Below are 19,564 nucleotides of genomic sequence, written 5' to 3' on the forward strand. Positions count from 1 at the left end.
ATAATTGCTGTACCTTTGTTGCACGCATCCCTAATTTCTTGTTTAATGCTGTCCCCAACCTCACTACTACTGTTTGGTGGTCTGTACACAACTCCCACTAGCATTTTCTGCTCTTTAGTATTCCGCAGCTCCACCCATACAGATTCCACATCATCCAAGCTAATGTTCTTCCTTACTAATACATTAATTTCCTTTTTCACCAACAACGCTACCCCACCTCCTTTTACTTTCTGTCCATCCTTCCTGAATGTTGAATACTCCTGGATGTTGAGTTCCCAGCCTTTGTCACCCTGGAGCCATGTCTCCGTGTTGCCAATTATATCATATTCATTAATTGCTACATGTGCAGTTAATTCGTCCACCTCATTACGAATACTCCTCGTATTGAGGCACAGAGGTTTCACAATGGAGGAGAAAGTCAAGAGTTCAGCACTACCTCTCTACCCACTCCCCCCCACCGATGCCGCGTTGAGCCTCGCCTTACCGCACCTAGCCCTGCCTGGCCGAATGGGCTCCCTACTGCAAGTAAGGCTGACTGGATATCTCCCCAAGGCAAGAAATATTGGAAGGGTTTCACAGTGGAGGAGAAAGTCACTGGCCAAATGGGCTCCCTCATTGCAACCAGAGTGCCGATTTCCAGCCTGCAACACGCAGCCCCTACCCTGGCCGGGCTCCCGAATGGGTAGGTGAGGTAGGAACTTTTTATTTTTTATTTATTGAATGATTTTTAAATTTTTTTATTTATTGATTTATTTATCATTTATTATTGATGATGGTTATTTACTTTTAAAAGTGAAGTATTTAATCCTTTGGAAAATCCCCCAACTTCCCTCTAACTTCCCCTCCTCCCCTCCCCATCTCTGGCTTACCTGCGCCTAATTCTAAAGTGTACGCAAGCTTTTTCTGAGCGTACAAAAATCGATACTTACTCCGTTCTAAGTTAGTTTGGAGTAATTTTTCGGTGCCTAAACTTGCAAAACAGGCATAAGTGACTGGTAATGCCCTTTTGAAAAAAAAACTGAACTAAAACGAAAGTAAACTAACTCACTAGAACTGAAGCAAACTAAATGCCAAGAATTGCGATTTCTAAGATACTCCGAACTAAAATAGTTACTCCAAAAAAATAGGAGCAACTCCACCCGAAACTGGAGTGGAGCAATTGAATTGATGAAGTGTGAAAAGACTGCAATTAGGAAACAGGGAACAAAGTAAACTACAATTCTGCAGACTAAAAGTATGATCTAATTTCATAATGACAAATAATTATATCCACATAGAGCCTTCATTGCTGCACTAATGTTTGCATCAATGGGCTTGCACATTAATGAAGGAAATGCTGCTGCAGTTTCAGTACTAATAGAGCTGACTGTAAATTGTGCTCTGTTATCCTGTGAGGGTACATACTTCTCTATTGTTTAGTTTATTCATTCCCCATCCCTCATGATACCCAATAACTGCTTTAGGCAGCACAGGTTGATGATCTGCTCCCAGTCCTTCACCTATGCACATCTTGAGCTGACCTCGAGAAATGCATGAACTTGTTCAAATAATGGCTCTGGCCTCCATATATAGCCTTCTCACGGTAGTGCACTATATATATATATATATACATATATAAAAAGGTAACATAACAATTCATTTTAATTAAGGTGTGGTTTAATACACCTTAGTATTTATATATTTTTAGAATCATAAATCCTGACTAGGATAGAACTTATTTAACAATTACATGTTTTGTCATGGGATTTGTGTGCAAATTAATAAAGGCAGAATTACTAATTTGGTAATTTATGGTTTATGTTCTTATGCATGTGTAAAATTACAGAACGCAAGTACCAGTATATGACATTAAAATCATTGACTTTTAGAATATATTTGAGGTGCATTGATCTTTTGTCTTACCTTCACATTTTTGCGTTACTTCACTAAACCTATGTCCAGCTGGGCATTTACATTCAAAGGAGCCCACAGTGTTTATACAATTTCCCCCTTGACAGCTCCCTGGGATGGCTTGGCATTCATCCACATCTGCCAAAGAAAGTAAAAAAATTTTGTTAGATTATCCTTCAAGTTTCAACAATTGCACCATCTCAGTATTACTCAGCAATAAACCATTCACAATTATCGTCTGTTTATCTATTATCCTCATCAGTACAGGAAATGTTATTAACAAATATGAAGGATTTGTGTTTTCTGTGGTTCCGCTCCCCTAGTCGAAGTGCGTCGGTGTGAGACACCATAATTTACACCCTTAACTCCAATCCACTTCCTAGGATTAAGGGCATTTAAGTTTTTCAGTTTGTTGCTGGCATCATTTACCAAGCCAACATGTGAACTAAAGAGAATAGGATACCAGCTTGACTCTCTTTCTCTGATCTGATGTCAAAATCATAAAAGATGATGAAAAAGGTATCCATTCCAATTAATCAAAGCTGTTGCACTTTCAAATATTTCAAAACAACTTCTAACAACACTGAATCTCACAAGGCAAGATTTAACTGAATTAAATTCGAATCTCAGGCACTTTTTTGTAGATTTTCCACTTCTTAAACCAGTCATTTTTTAACAATGCAGTTATAACAAGGCCAATTTAAATTCATAATATATAGAGAATGCTCTCAGTGGTGTATTTGTTACCTGGCTTTACCTGCTAGCTTGTAAGTTAAGATAAATGAATGCTACAATTTTTAAAGCCACAACCTGCACTTTAAACATTCCAGTGTCTAGGCCAAGCTACAAGTCAATACAAAAAAGATAAAATGCAAAATTTCTCATGAATTGAAATTGAACATCGTTACAATCCATTACACTCAGCACCTTTGATAGACTCAAGGGTATAACTCCAGAGTTTTGACCATCATGCTTCCTTATTTATCAGTGTTATTCCAAGCAGCTTGATTTGGCAGTCAGATGCCTGGAAATCATTTGAGACACAATCTGAAATGGATACATCGAATGTTTTGCTCAAAGAACAGGACTTAAGCTGTGAAAACAGGCCCAATATGATATTCTCTTTGTTGTTACACCACTAAGAGCTAAACCATTAGCCCATTCTTAAGTGTATGGGATGGTACCGAACCAACTGATTCAGCTGAAAGGGTTGCTTGAAGAGTCTGTTGGCTGCTGCAAAGATAGTTCCTTCTTTTAGTTCCAGGACTCTAAGTGTAAGTTTTGGCTAGGATTCTGCAGCTCATTCTTGACTATTATGTCGTCTTTTTAATTTTGAGATTCATTGTATTAGAAGATGACTCTTTCTGCTAACAAGGGAAATTAAGGATGGTGTTAAATCCAAGGAAGAGGCATATAAATTGGCCAGAAAAAGCAGCAAACCTGAGGACTGGGAGAATTTTATAATACAGCAGAGGAGGACAAAGGGTCTAATTATGAGGAGGAAAATAGAGTACGAGAGGAAGCTTGCTGAGAACATAAATACTGACTGCAAAAGCTTCTATAGATATGTGAAGAGAAAAAGATTAGTGAAAACAAATGTAGGTCCCTTGCAGTCAGATTCAGGTGAATTTATAATGGGGAAAAAAGAAATGGCGGACCAGTTAAACAAATACTTTGGTTCTGTCTTCACAAAGGAAGACACAAATAACCTTCCGGAAATACTAGGGGACCGAGGGTCGACTGAGAAGGAGGAACTGAAGGAAATCCTTATTAGGTGGGAAATTGTGTTAGGGAAATTGATGGGATTAAAGGCCGATAAATCCTCGGGGCCTGATGGTCTGGATCACAAAGTACTAAGGAAATAGCCCTAGAAATAGTGGATGCATTGGTGATTATTTTCCAACTGTCTATCGACTCTGGATCAGTTGCTATAGACTGGAGGGTAGCTAATGTAACACCACTTTTTAAGAAAGGAGGGAGAGAGAAAACGGGTAATTATAGACCGGTTAGCCTGACATCAGTAGTGGGGAAAATGTTGGAATTAATCATTAAGGATGAAATAGCAGCGCATTTTGAAAGCAGTGACAGAATCGGTCCAAGTTAGCATGGATTTATGAAAGGGAAATCATCCTTGACGAATCTTCCGGAATTTTTTGAGGATGTAACTAGCAGAGTGGACAAGTGGATGTGGTGTATTTGGACTTTCAAAAGACTTTTGACAAGGTCCCGCACAAGAGATTGGTGTGCAAAATCAAAGCACATGGTATTGGGGGTAATGTACTGATGTGGATAGAGAACTGGTTGGCAGACAGGAAGCAGAGAGTCGGGAAAAACGGGTCCTTTTCAGAATGGCAGGCAGTGACTAGTGGGGTGCCGCAGGGCTCAGTTCTGGGACCCCAGCTATTTACAATATTCATTAATGATTTGGATGAGGAAATTGAGTGTAATATCTCCAAGTTTGCAGATGATACCAAGCTGGGTGGCGGTCGGTGTGAGCTGTGAGGAGGATGCTAAAAGGCTGCAGGGTGACTTGGACAGGTTAGGTGAATGGGAAAACGCGTGGCAGATGCAGTATAATGTGGATAAATGTGAGGTTATCCACTTTGGGGGCAAAAACACAAAGGCAGAATATTATCTGAATGGTGGCAGATTAGGAAAAGTGGAGGTGCAACGAGACCTGGGTGTCATGGTACATCAGTCATTGAAGGTTGGCATACAGGTGTAGCAGGCGGTAAAGAAGGCAAATGGGATGTTGGCCTTCATAGCTAGGGGATTTGAGTACAGGAGCAGGGAGGTCTTACTGCAGTTGTACAGGGCCTTGGTGAGGCCTCACCTGGAACATTGTGTTCAGTTTTGGTCTCCTAATCTGAGGAAGGACGTTCTTGCTATTGAGGGAGTGCAGCAAAGGTGCACCAGATTGATTCCTGGGATGGCAGGACTGACATATGAGGAGAGACTGGATCGACTGGGCTTGTATTCACTGGAGTTTAGAAGGATGAGAGGGGATCTCACAGAAACACATAAAATTCTGACGGGACTGGACAGGTTAGATGCAGGAAGAATGTTCCCGATGTTGGGTAAGTCCAAAACCAGGGACATAATCTAAGGATAAGGGGTAAGCCATTTAGGACTGAGATGAGGAGAAACCTCTTCACTCAGAGAGTTGTTAATCTGTGGAATTCCCTACCAGAGAGTTGTTGATGCCAGTTCATTGGATATATTCAAGAGGGAGTTAGATATGGCCCTTACGGCTAAAGGGATCAAGGGGTATGGAGAGAAAGTGGGAAAGGGGTACTGAGGTGAATGATCAGCCATGATCTTATTGAATGGTGTTGCAGGCTCGAAGGGCCGAATGGCCTACTCCTGCACCTATTTTCTATGTTTCTATGCCCTTATTTAGAACCTAGCATTGATGAAAATAATAATATGGAGTGCTGAAATATCAATTCTAGAGACGCACCTTCCAATAAGTCTTTGGTAGAAATCTAAGCCCTGATATTCTCTCTCCCTTCACACTACCTGGGCACTAATCAGAAAGAGCACTCTGCCTAATCCACCTCAGTTACATTTGCAGATTCAAATCCTATCATTCAACCTGACATAACCCAGGTACAGGCTCAACCTTTGGCAGGACCATGTTTCTGTAGGTGGGGTCGGAAATAAAGGTTAAACTGCCCAGGTCAAGATAAGCAACATTTCACTTGGGATGCAGCTGAGGAGGCCAGCTAAAGAAACAGCCAAGGCACAGATGTGGGAGATGGCTCTGACAATAATTTCCACCTCCATGACCGTCCACAAAGCAACTCAATGTTAGAAGATTAATGATCTGACCAGACCAGACAAGGTAATAAGAATCGGACATACCTTCCAAGAATTCACTGTGCTTGACACTAACAACCACCTTATCCGCATTAAGTTAAAGTTTTTCAAGAGCTTAACAATAATATCCAGTAGATTCTTCAGGGGTACTTTATACCAACCTTCATCTGCAAGTGTTCCTCTACTCTTAGCCTTACATGAAGGACCCCATAGAAAGTTTCACATGATATACAATTGTTTATTTCATCACCCCATAATGCCTTGCCTGCTGACCCATGGATTGGATGGTATTTTATAGCAACCAGAAAGCACTGTCTACATTTTTCTTCTCAAAAAAAGACAGCCATAATGCGAAATGGAAGACTGGCCAAAGACCCCACCAAGAATGAGAACGAAGTATTGGAGCTGCAGTCTGAAGGAGAAATCAAAAGGACATATGCCAACTGCAGATATCGGAGGGGGAATTGGAGGGAGAGAGAGGGGGAATCGAAGATAGAGAGAGGGAATCGAAGAGAGAGAGAATCCGAGGGAGAGGAGGGAGAGAGAAAGGGAATCAAAGAGAGATAACCGGAGGGAAAGAGGGAATCGGAGGAGAGGGAATCGGAGAGAGAGAGGGAATCGGGGAGAGGGGGAATCGGAGGGGGCAGAGAAAGGAGGTCAGAAATTCGGGGGGTGGTGGGGGGGGGAGTGTAAAGAGTATGGAGAGCTTAGTAGGGATAGAGGAAGAGTGTGATTCAGGCCTGGGGGGGGCCGGGGGTGGGGTGGGTGGAAATGAGAGCGAGAATGTGATTCAGATGGTAAGACAGTTCACATTCATCCAATCCTACCACCTTTACACCTGCACCATGTTCTCATTATCCTCCCCCTTGATCTGGTTGATTTCTTGGAAAGCTCGGTGTGTGTGGCAAATGTTATCATTGGACTGGTTGAAATCCGGAAGTCACGACACTGTCACTATTCACTTCATACCCAATAAACCTGTTAACAATCCGTGACTCACACACAATGCCCCATCTATGGGGGGGCAGGGGAGGGGGAACGGTCAGGAACTTGTTGGGGGGAGGCGGTCATAAATCCGGTGGGAGTGGGGCGGTGGAGAAACTTGGGCAGGGGGAAAAGCTCAGGAACTTGGGTGGCGGGGCGAGTAGGCCAGGAACTTGGGCGATGGGGGCAGGAATTTGTTTGGGCAGTGGGAGAAAGTCTTCACCCGCGAGGGTAAGCCCTGTCTGTTCCAAGTGAGCTCTGCTCTGACTGGAGTAAGCAGTCAGATGGCTCGAATTACAGTTTGTAAAGTAACTGATTATGTAGGCAGAGAGCATCTAATTATAGATTGAAGAGAAACTGCTGAGTGTGTCTTGTCCTCCAAGGGGACCAATCAGCAATCAGGACTTGTCATCCAAGAGGATCAAGCAGAGCTTTTGGTGTTGCGAATAAACAGATCTTTTTAAATTCTCTTCCTCTCTTCTAGTATTTCCACTTATGGGGAAGAGCAAAACTAGAGGCCATCAATATAAGATAGTCACCAATCTCTCCCACTGAGGCACTAAAATATGGTGGAGAGGCACTACTCGCACGAATTAATGACCTCATCTCTCTCATCTGGAAGGAGGAGAGCATGCCGGGAGATCTCAGAGATGAAGTAATCATGACCATCTTTAAAAAAGGAGACAAGTCCGACTGCGGTAACGACAGAGGAATCTCCTTGTTGTCAGCCACTGGGAAAGTCATCGCTAGAATCCTCCTCAACCGTCTTCTCCCTGTGGCTGAGGAGCTCCTCCCGGAGTCACAGTGCTGATTCCGTCCAACCTTCGTACCCTCCAGGCCAGACCCAAGACCGTCCCATCCTCTGTCGTCGAACTACAGTACGCGGACGACGCTTGCGTCTGCGCATATTCAGAGGCTGAACTCCAAACGATCGTCAATATCTTCACCGAGGCGTACGAAAGCATGGGCCTTACGAAAACATCTGTAAGACAAAGGTCCTCCACAAACCTGACCCCACCACACAGCACTGCCCGCCCCCCCCCTCCCCCAATCATCAATATCGACGGCGTGGCCCTGGACAACGTGAACCATTTTCCATACCTTGGGAGCCTATTATCAGCAAGGGCAGATATCAACGAGGTTCAACACCGTCTCCAGTGCGCCAGCGCAGCCTTTGGCCACCTGAGGAAGAGTGTGTTCGCAGATCAGACCCTTAAATCTGGCACCAAGCTTATGGTCTACAGGGCTGTAGTGATACCCGCCCTCCTGTATGGCTCAGAGACGTAGACCATATACAGTAGACACCTCCAATCGCTGGAAAATACCACCAATGATGCTTCCGCAAGATCCTGCCAATCCCTTGGGAGGACAGACGCACCAACGTCAGTGTTGTCGATCAGGCCAACATTGAAGCACTGACCACACTCAACCAGCTCCGTTGGGAGGGCCACATTATCTGCATGCTGGACACAAGATCCCCAAAGCAAGCGCTCTACTCGGAACTTCTACAAGGCAAGCGAGCCTCAGGTGGGCAGAGGAACCGTTTCAAGGACACCCTCAAAGCCTCCTTGATAAAGTGCAACATCCCCACCAACACCTGGGAGTCCCTAGCCAAAGACCGCTCTAAGTGGAGGAAGAGAATCCGAGAGGGCGTTGAGCACCTCGAGTCTCGTCGCTGAGAGCATGCAGAAAACAAGCACAGGCAGCGGAAGGAGCATGCGGCAAACCAGACTCCCCACACACCTTTTCCTCCAATGATTGTCTGTTCCACCTGCAACAGAGACTATAATTCCCGTATTGAACTGTTCAGTCACCTGAGAACTCACTTTTGGAATGGAAGCAAATCTTCCTCGATTTCGAGGGACTGCCTATGATGATATGATGAGTCACCAAAAAATCAATTAGGGAATTCAGAAGAAACTTCTTTACCCAGAGAGTGCTGAGAATGTAGAACTCGCTACCACAGGGAGTAGTTGGGGCAAATAATATAGATGCATTTAAGGGGAGGCTAGATAACCACAAGGAAGAAGGGAGTAGAGGGTTATGCTGATAGAGTTAGATGAGGAAAGAGGAGAGGAAACTCGAGTGGTGCCTAAACGCCAGCATGGACTGGTTGCGCCAAACGACCTGTTTCTGTGCTGTATATCCTATGATGTCAAGAGCTGTCACTCTCACCTCACTTCTGGAATTCAGCTCTTTTGTCCATGTTACCTTTTCAATTTTTTACCCCACCCATGGGAAGAATACCCAAAACGGAGTAGAACTGAGGAAATTCTAGCTTAGCAGTCAGTATGCATTTATTCCCATCAGTCAAATGAGGATGAGTTTAGTCAAAAGGGGTTGTGGGTGAGATTTACATCCTTATTCTTTGTGGCAAGTAAATGTTTGAAACTTTGTGAATTCGTAATCCTGTGCTCTGGATTTTAAGATGTGAATTTTGATTGTTCTGAAGCTGAAGTTTAACCCCATTCCTAATTTTCACCTGATTTAATAGTCAATTATAGACACTCTACTCTCATCCAAGTGAATGCGTTTTTAATTTTAATTGCATGAATTATTTATTCAATAGATTGTAATATAAACATTTGCAATTTAACCATCTTCTGTGTGTAGTCTGCAGAAACCCTAATCCAAAATTTCTGTGCAACATTTCTTGACAAATTAACAGCTGTTAAATGCAATTTCAAATCTGTTTTATTATACTGAACATGTTATAGTAAAACAAACTTTCTGAATATAAAGATCGCTCTTTAAGCGGATATACCATATTCCAAATTCAAATGCATCATATCAGTAAATATAGCAGTCTAGGAAAGCTTCCCCCTTTAACCTCCTCCTATTTCCTACCAGACACACAGACAATGAAAGAATTTATACAGCTGGAAGAATTATAATGGAAGCCAAATGCAGCACAGAATTTTTCCAAAGGCTGTTGTGAGGCATTGTGGGATAGAACTAATCAGCAACATAGTTTATACTGAGTGGGCCTCAGTTTAGACAGTTTGGGGACTTTTGTTTGAGATAATATAGATTTAATCTGTGATGAGGTTTTTTCCAGATTTGGCATGTCATGTTCATCCAAAACCATAATTTTGCATGCTTTCATTATTTCAGATTTCAAAGCTCTGAAACTATGTCATATTTTGATTTAAACTTTTCATAGCCTTTGCATGAATCAAAAGATCCATTTTTAATAAGCAAATTTACTGCAAGTGAATGTTTCTGGCCAATTTTTGTCAAATGTCAATTCAATTAAAAAATTATATTCCCAATGATATGGAAAAAGAAGTTAGACACTTTTTTCATTTTAATACAAATTTTACAGAGATAGGGAGATTGATTTTAGTCTTTACCTCCTGGGAGTTATGCATCACCTTGGTGGAGCACAGAGAAGGTAATCTGCTATGTAGGGCCACACACCAGTAACACAACTCGCCTGATTTCCTTCTGTTGAAACAAATGGATTGAAAATCCGTTGGGTCCATAAGGGCTGTTCAATCGTCTCCACCACATTTAAATTTTTGCGGACTGCCCAGGTAATGCTCAACATCCAGATCGTGAAATGGAAAATCTTCCACAATCATAGAATCATAGAAATTTACAGCACAGGAGGTCATTTCGGCCCATTGCGTCCGCGCCGGTCGACAAAGAGCTATCCAGCCTAATCCCACTTTCCAGCTCTTGGCCCGTAGCCCTGTAGGTTACGGCACTTCAAGTGCATATCCAGGTACTTTTTAAATGTGGTGAGGGTTTCTGCCTCTACCACCCTTTCAGGCAGTGAGATCCAGACCCATACCACCCAATGAGTGGAAACACTTCCCCTCAAATCCCCTCTGAACCTCCTACCAATTATTTTAAATCTATGCCCCCTGGTTGTTGACCCCTCTGCTAAAGTAAATAGGTCCTTTCTATCCACTCTATCTCGGTCCCTCATAATTTTATACACCTCAATAAGGTCTCCCCTCAGCCTCCTCTGGTCCAAAGAAAACAAACCTAGCCTATCCAATCTTTCCTCATAGCTAAAAATTCTCCAGTCCAAGCAACATCCTCATAAATCTCCTCTGTACCCTCTCTAGTGCAATCACATCTTTCCTGTAATGTGGTGACCAGAACTGCATGCAGTATTCTAGCTGTGGCCTAACTAATGTTTTATACAATTCAAGCATAACCTCCCTGCTCTTGTATTCAATGCCTGGGCTATTAAAGGCAAGTATTCTGTATGCCTTCTTAACAACCGTATCTTCCTGGCCTGCTACCTTCTGAGATCTGTGGACATGCACACCAAGGTCCGTTTGTTTCTCTACACTTCTCAGTGTCCTACCATTTAATGTGTATTCCCTTGCTTTGTTAGCCCTCCGCAAATGCATTACCTCACACTTCTCTTGCCACTGTTCTCCACCTGACCAGTTCATTCATTGATATATCTTCCTGCAGTCAAAAGCTATCGTCTTCATTATCAACCACACAGCCAATATTTGTATCATCTGCAAACTTCTTAATCATACAATGTTTTACTGAAAAGTCTTCGGAACCAAATTACAATATAATTTTATTTTAAGACTTAAATAATCAATTCAGTAAAGTTTACATGCTTTCTTGGATTATGGCATAAATAAGGTTGCCTCAAATGGTCTTACAGTGCTAGACACTTAAGGTCATTATTTTGAATTTTCCATATTTTAAACAAAAAAGATGGTTTCGTTTAGTTCTGATATATACAAATACTTAAGTTGTGTCTTTAATTGCTTTTAGATTAATATTTGAATATTCATGCTGAAGTGATTTTAGTTTCTTGTCACTTGACAATTTATAGGGGAAAACTCAAATATACATATGGTAAAGACTGGAATATGGAATAGATGGAGCTTTTCCTGAGGCAGGAAGTGAAGGCCAAAGGACTTATTGAGGTGTAGGAGGAAGTTCCACTCTGATGTTGCTATTCTCTAAGTAATTAATTACATTTGGGAGTGGAAGTGTAGAGTTAAGTCTCAGGTAGGACGTTCAACAGTAATAAGTTGATAATTATTGATTGTAGCTACCTTGCCCATTCTCATTGGTAAAGTGTTATGAGATCATTCAGCTGATTGTTGGATAGGCTGGTCAATAAAATAAACGGGACTTAACATACTAAAAAAATTACACTTTGGCCAGTACATGAAATTCGAATGTAAACCAGGGTATAAAACTTGAGATCAACACAAATTATTAACGTTAAAAAAAAAGAAAGCTTTCAATTAGAAAATTTTCCTGCAGTTCAAATGTTTAAAGCAGGGTGAAGAAAAGTTCACCAAATCTGGCAAGTATAGCGCTACCACTGACTGTTCATGGAATAAAATATATAATCCACGTTATTCTAAGGTATTATTTTTGTAGACCATCAAATCTATAACAGTTTCATTTCTACTTATGGTCTACTTGGAAGTGACGTTTGGTAGATTACTCAACATTGGGCTTGAGATCAAATTAAGCCCTAACCTATGAAATTGAATTTGGACAGTCTGAAGCAAATCCCCAGTGAGTAGGAATGCACATTTCTTACTAATACCATTAATCGAGCACTGTCACACTTCGGCGGCCATTAACATACAAACGTTGCTTGGATTGAAAAGAAAGCAGGGGTACTACTATTTAAAAAATCATTAGAAAAGGGAATAGGGCCAGAGCACTGGTGGTCAGCTAATATGGTTCCTATATTTAAAAAGGTCCAGGGAACTACAGACTAATTAGCTTAACATTGGTGGTTGGAAAAATAATGGAATATTTACTCAAAGATGTAATAGAAAAACATCTCGAAACCAAAAATATAGTAAAGAATAGTCAGCACGGATTTCAAAAGGGAAGGTCATGCTTAACCAACCTTATTGAATTCTCTGAAAAAGTAACAAAAAGAGTAGACAAGAGTAAGGCAGTAGATGCAATATATTTGGATTTTCAAAAGGTCTTAACCGCATAGTAGACTCAAGGCTAAGGTCAGAGCATGTGTAGTCAGGGTGCAAGTAGCAGAATGGATAGCAAGCTAGCTAGTTATGAAACAGAAAACAGAGAGTAGGGATTAAGGGTAGTTACTATGGCCCCTATTTTCGCCACGATTGTGCGCCATTTTTTGTCATCCAAACGTTTTTTGGCGTGAAACACTCACTTTCCAGCTTTCGGCAATGTTTGGACACTGGCTGTAAACTTAAGGAATTAGCGCGGGGCACAAGAAGACAGGAGCGAAGCAATAAGAATACACGATAAACTACCTTTTTTTTTCCCCCACAGGGAACTCTTTTTGGAGCAAGGGAAGAAGATTTCCAGGCCGAAAGGACGGCTCCCCCCATTGCATTCCCGGGCCGAAAGGACTGCTTTCCACCAGCTGGACCTGCTGCAATCCCGGGCCTAAAGGACTGCTCCCCAACAGCTAGAACTGCTGCAATCCCAGGCCGAATGGCCCCCCTACTCAGTCCCGCTCCCCTGCGAGTTGAAGTTCGGGAGCGGGAGGGCCATTCAGCTGGGGATTGCAGCGGGCCTAGCCAGTGGGAAGCAGTCCTTTTGGCCCGGGATTGCAGTGGGTCCAGCTGGGGTGTGCGGTGGCAGCAGATCTAGCCGGGGGGGGGGGGGGGTGCGGTGGCCGCGGGTCCAGCGAGGGAAGAGGTCCTTTGTGATTCTTTCGGCAGTGGTAGGGTAGCAGTCCTTTCGGGGGAGCGGGCTTCAGCTCGCTTCACCCAGCAGTGCGGCTGAGATCAGTAATGCAGTGCCGTGTGAGGGAACAGTCTGCTTCCCAAGCCTCCTGTAGTTTGGTGGGCTTATACAGTGAATATCTGCGCTGACCAGACCAAGAATGTCCCAGGTTCGATCACTGGTCTACATAAGAAATAGGAGCAGGAGACAGCCATTTGGCCCCTCGAGCCTGCTCCACCATTCAATGAGATCATGCCTGATCTGATCTTGGCCTCAGCTCCACTTCCCCGCACGCTCCCCATAACCCTCAACTCCCATATCGTTTAAAGATCTGTTTATCGCCACCTTGAATATATTCAATCACCCAGACTCCACAGCTCTCTGGGGTAGAGAATTCCAAAGATTCACGACCATCTGAGAGAAGAACTTTCTCCTCATCTCCGTTTTAAATAGCAACCCCTTATTCTGAAACTATACCCACTAGTTCTAGATTCCTCCACGAGGGGAAACATCCTCTCTACATCTATCCTGTCAAGCCCCCTCAGAATCTTGTATGTTTCAATAAGATCACCTCTCATTCTTCTAAACTCCAGAGTACAGGCCCAACCTCTCAACCTATCTTCATAGGACAACCCCTTCATCTCCGGAATCAACCTCGTGAACCTTCTCTGAACTGCCTCCACTGCAAGTATATCCCTCCTTAAATAAGGAGACCAAAACTATACGCTGTACTCCAATTGCAGCAGGGACAGTTGTGGCAGAACTTCCCTAATTTTATACTCTATCCCCCTTGCAATAAAGGCCAACATTTCATTTGCCTTCCTAATTACTTGCTGTACCTGCATGCTAATTTTTTGTGTTTCATGTACGAGGACCCCCTGATCCCACTGTACTGCAGCATTTTGTAATCTCCCCCAATTTAAATAATAATTAGCTTTTTTATTTTTCCTACCAAAGTGGATAACCTCACATTTTCCCACAGTTTAGTGCTGAGTTTCCTGATTGCAGCCTGGGTGTTGGTAGAGGGTCTGGCAGGGGTAGGGGAGGTTAGGGGAAGGAAAAGTCAAACAGGGCTACTGCTTCTGATTGCTAATGGGCCTCCCTGCAAGTTTGCATGTGTGTAGAGAGGAGAGGACAGGAGTGGATCTGACCACCACCTCCTCCACCCGTTCACGGATGAATAGCCAACACTCACCGTCAAGGCTTATACATGAAGATTAGCCTCATGGGTGAGGTGCAACACAACAGCCGGTACTCGAGAAACCTTAGCCTAGCAAAAGAAACTGCGTCTCGGGAGCGGAGAAGAAAATTGGCGAGCTGCGGGGAGGTTAAAAAAGACCCCAGAAGAGGCTTGGGGTCAGGGGCAGCACAGGCCAGCCCACACTGCGATATGTGTGCGTACTAGGTCCGTATAGTAGAGCTGGTCTCCAGTCGTCTTGGTTAACCCTTGCCACTGGACCAAGACCAAGCTCTGTCAAGCCCGTGTGGTGGCTGGTGTGCAACGGCCACCACATGTTAAGAAAGTCCATGCACAGGCATCTTCCACCCTTCAATATGCAGTTCAGGACCTGAAATATTAGGTCCTTTATTGAAACACCTGTGAACTCATTGAACTCATCCTTTTTGGCGTGAAAGCAAGTCATCCTCAATTCAAGGGACCGCCTAAGAAGAAGCAGCTTCAGCGTCTCTGGTTGCCCTGGCAACTTCAGCTTTTTGCACATGCCCAGAGAGTTTTTAAGCCCAGATTAGAAGCTCCGCGCCCCCCAGACTAACTTCGGAGAGCACTGTGCCAAATTCAGATATTTCTTTGGCGAAAGTCCCGATTTTTTTTTCTGGTGCAAACATACACATTGGCATGTGCGGGAGCCAAAAATCCAGCAAGTGGAAAATAGGGGCCTCAGACTGGTAAAAGGTGGGAAATGGTATTCCACAAGGGTCAGTGGAATTTGGACTTGGGAATCAGAAGTACAAATAAAACATTTGCAGATAATAACAAATTGGGGGTATAATTATTACTGAGGAAGATAGCGACAAAATACAGGAAGACATTAATAAAGTTACAGAATGGGCATGTAATTGGCAACTGAATTTCAATATAGATAAGCATAAGATAGTATATTTTGGAAGCAAGAGTAAGGTGGCCACATACTCCTTAGAAAATAAGGGTAGAGGAGCAAAGGGATCTAAAATGTACAGATACACAAATCTGTTGCACATCAGTAAGGCCATTGAAAAAGCAATCAATTCACTGGGGTTCATTTCTAGAGGGATAGAGTTGTAAAACAGAAAAGTTATTACACATGTATAGAACCTTGGTTAGACCACAGAGTATTGTGCACAGTTCTGGTCTCCATATTATAAAAAGGATATACAGACAATGGAGAAAGTGCATTTATATTTACATTGATGGTGCCAGAACTGAGAGGTTATACCTATCAGGAATATTAAACATGCTGGGCCTCCTTTCTCTAGGAAAGAGAAGACTGAGGGGTGACCTAATACAGAGGTCGGTAAAATTATAAAAGGATTTATTGGAGTAGACATAGAGATGTTTCCTCTTATGGGGGAGGCCAAAACAAGGGGCATAAATATAAGATAGTCACTAATAAATCCAGTAGGGAATTCAAGAGAAACATCTTTATTCAGAGAATGGTTATAATGTGGATCTCACTATCACAAAGCATAGTTGAGGTGGCTAGCATAAAGGGAAACTTGATAAACGCGAGGGATAAAGGAATAAGCACGTTATGCTGATGGGGTTAGATGAAGAGGGGTAAAGGAGGGTTGTGTGGAGCAAAACACAGGCATGGACCAGTTGGGCCGAATGGCCTGATTCTATGCTCTACATCTATAGGAAACTAAACCGACACACTGCAGTGGAAGCTTTGTATCGCTTGAGACACCTCACAATGAAGGAATGTAGCTGTCACTGGGAATGAACAGCTTGGTATTTTCAATGCCCCTCATGGATACCCCTTGATGACTACCCATGAACACAAATACACACAAGTTGAAGTTTTTTAATTACTTGGGCCATTATCTCAGAGTTAGTTGGCTGTTAGTTAGATTAATAATTGATTTGAAGTAGGAATTAATCCAAGTGTTTTGGGTAGATTGGGTGACCGCTTTGTGGAGCTCCTCCGTTCAGTTCGCAAGTGTGACCCTGAGCTTCCGGTCACCAGCCACTTTAATTCTTCACTCCATTCCCACTCTGACATCTCCGTCCTCAGTATCCTACACTGTTCCAATGAAGCTCAACTCAAGCTCGAGGAACAGCTCATCTTTCGTTGAGGCACTTTACAGCCTTCTGCACTCAACATTGAATTTAACAATTTGAGAGCGTAGCCGCTATCAATCTCTGGCTCCCTTCCCCCACCCTCCATTTAGAGCAGTCTTTGGTCAGGAATCCCAGGTATCAGTGGGGATGTTACATTTTATCAAGGAGGCTTTGAGGGTGTAGGAGCTCCGAGTAGAGCGCTTGCTTTGGGAGTCTTGTGTCAGGCATGCGAACAATGTGGCCCGCCCAACGGAGCTGGTCGGGTGTGGTCAGTGTTTCTATACTGGGGATGTTGGCCTGATCGAGAACACTGGCGCGTCTGTCCTCCCAGGAGATTTGCAGGATCTTGCGGAGACATCGTTGGTGGTATTTCTCCTGCGATTTGAGGTGTCTACTGTATATGGTCCACGTCTCTGAGCCATACAGGAGGGTGGACATCACTGCAGCCCTGTAGACCATGAGCTTGGTGCCAGATTTGAGGGCCTGATCTTCGAAAAACTCCTCAGGTGGCTGAAGGATGCGTTGGCGCACTGGAGGTGGTGTTCATTATTCCGCCATTCACACACTATTTTGACTAATGTTTTTCTAACTCCTGTCATTACCATTTGAATTTGGGCCATCACCCCTTTTTGTCTCTCCAATCTCTCCTGTCTTCCAACCTATCACAGACCTTTCCTTTTGTTTTCTTCCCCCTCCCCCTTTCCGTGCTTGTTAAGAATCCGTTCTTTCTGAACACCCTCCAGTCAGACAAAGGGTCATCGACCAGAAATGTTCACTCTGCTTCCTCTCCACAGATGCTGCCTGACCTGCTGAGATTTCCAGCAACTTCTGTTTTTATTCTCCATATTAGTTGTGTTGAAAACAATGTACCTGGAAGTGCTGTCCTGGAATGTATTGTGAGTTAGCAGAAGAGTTCGTCTTTATAGAATACAGAATAATTTTAAAACTCAGCAGGCCCCAAACTTTCTCCCTCTTTCTCCTGAAACCAACATCTGGGAGACCCTGGCCAAAGACCACCCTAAGTAGAGGAAGTGCATCGGGAGGGCCTCGAGTCTCATCGCCGAGAGCACGCAGAAATCAAGCGCAGGCAGCGGAAAGAGGGTACGGCAAACCAGTCCCACCTCGAGTCTCATCGCCGAGAGCACGCAGAAATCAAGCGCAGGCAGTGGAAAGAGCGTACGGCAAACCAGTTCCACCCACCCTTTACCTCAACGACTATCTGTCCCACCTGTGACAGGGACTGTGGTTCTCATATTGGACTGTTCAGCCACCTAAGAACTCATTTTTAGAGTGGAAGCAAGTATTCCTCGATTCCGAGGGACTGCCGATGATGATACTAATGTAGGTTACAGTTTTAAGTATGCCTTGAACTAATAACCTTTCTTCACGTGTGACCCAAGGCATGGGTGCTGACAAGATATTTATCGATAGGGAGAGGGACATCTCAGCTGTTCTCCTGACATTCACATACATGCAATTAAAGTGGACAGCTATCAAATCTAATTTCCCCCTTCTTCCTCCCTAACTGTGGCAAAAGCAGTGCTCATAGTATCAAGTCCTGTGTAAGATCAACTAACCAAGGATTAAACTAGGGACTTTCGAGATCTGTACTGCTCAGTACCAAACTAGACTATGCATGCACGCATTGTACCATATCTTACAACAGCTAATAGCCTTCAGAAACAATAACCGGTAAGCAGTATTTTTGAACAAATCTTATAAAAGAGTTTTGTTTTAAAAATTGGACGCGTTTATTTCTACCGCCAAAATGGCCAACGTGCTCCACCATTTGTTTCTGATTGGTCCCCTTGGAGGATAAGCCACACCCTGAAGTTTCACAGGAACGTATAACTGGAACCGCCCATCCCAACTGACATTGCAAATTGTAACTCGAACCACTTTGACTTCCTGAAGCGACAGAGGACAGTACTCCCCAGAAGACAGCAAGGACCAGCTAAAGTGATTTACCCTAGTCCAAATACATCCCTCCCCCAGCCCAAGTGCATACCTCCCCCAGCTTAAGTGCGTGCCTCCCCCAACCCAAGTGCCTTACTCCAGTCCAAGTGCATCCCTCCCCAGCCAAAGTGCCTTGTCCCAGCGCAAGTGCATCATGCCCTCACCATAGATGGGGAACTGTGTATGCATTGTGTACGGATTGTTAATGGGTTTATTGGATATGAAGTGAACAGTGACAGTGTGGTGACTTCTGGATATCATCCACACCACGATGTCCCTTGTAGGGGGTTGAAGAACGTGATCTGTCTTCCCCGAGCTCCCGAGCTCTCCTCCACCTACCTCCCCCCCCCCCCACCACCCGTGTCTCTCTTATCCCTCTCCCAGCGCCTCTCTTCCCCCTCCCGCCTCTCTCACCAACCCCCACCCCGAGCCGCTCTCTTCCCCCACCCCAAAGCCTCTCTTTCCACCGCCCCCATCCTCTCTCCCTCTCTTCTCCCCGCCGCCGCCCCCCCCCTCCCCAGCCTCTCCCCCGCTCCTATCCCCACCCCCAGCCTCTCTCCCTCTCCTCCCCCCCACCCCCCAAGCCCCTCTCCCTCGCCTCCCCACCGCCCCCCAACCTCTCCTCCCCCGGCCACCCTCCTTCCCCCCCACCCCCCAAGACCCTCTCCCTCTCCTCCCCTCCAGCCTCTCACTCTCCCCTCTCCCCCAGCCACTCGCTCTCCCCACCCCACCCCACCCCCCGCCTCTCTCTCTCTCTCATCCACCCTCCCCCCCCTCCCCCTCCCCCAGCCTCTCCCTCTCTTTTCACCCTCCCTTCAGCCTCTTTCCCTCTCCGTCACCCCCAGCCTCTCTCACTTCCCTCCATCCCCCAGCCTCTCTCCCTCTCAGCTCTCCCTCTCTGCCCCCGCCACCTCTCTCCATCTCCCCCCCACCTCCAGCCTCTCTCCCTCTCCTCTCCCCTCCCATCCCAGCCTCTTC

General features: G+C 44.4%; 1 protein-coding gene across 3 annotated transcripts in view; it reads right to left on the reverse strand.

The window, feature by feature from the left end:
• LOC139234157 (fibrillin-1-like) overlaps nucleotides 1–19,564 on the reverse strand; it is a 602,997-nt gene that overhangs the window by 386,182 nt on the left and 197,251 nt on the right. For all 3 annotated transcript variants that reach the window (XM_070865155.1, XM_070865154.1, XM_070865156.1), the window contains one exon: nucleotides 1,903–2,028. In XM_070865155.1, the coding sequence (XP_070721256.1) occupies nucleotides 1,903–2,028 (126 nt within the window). The remainder of the gene's footprint in view (nucleotides 1–1,902; nucleotides 2,029–19,564) is intronic.

Source organism: Pristiophorus japonicus, chromosome 21, assembly GCF_044704955.1.
Source record: "Pristiophorus japonicus isolate sPriJap1 chromosome 21, sPriJap1.hap1, whole genome shotgun sequence".
In the NCBI taxonomy this organism is placed as follows: domain Eukaryota; kingdom Metazoa; phylum Chordata; class Chondrichthyes; family Pristiophoridae; genus Pristiophorus; species Pristiophorus japonicus.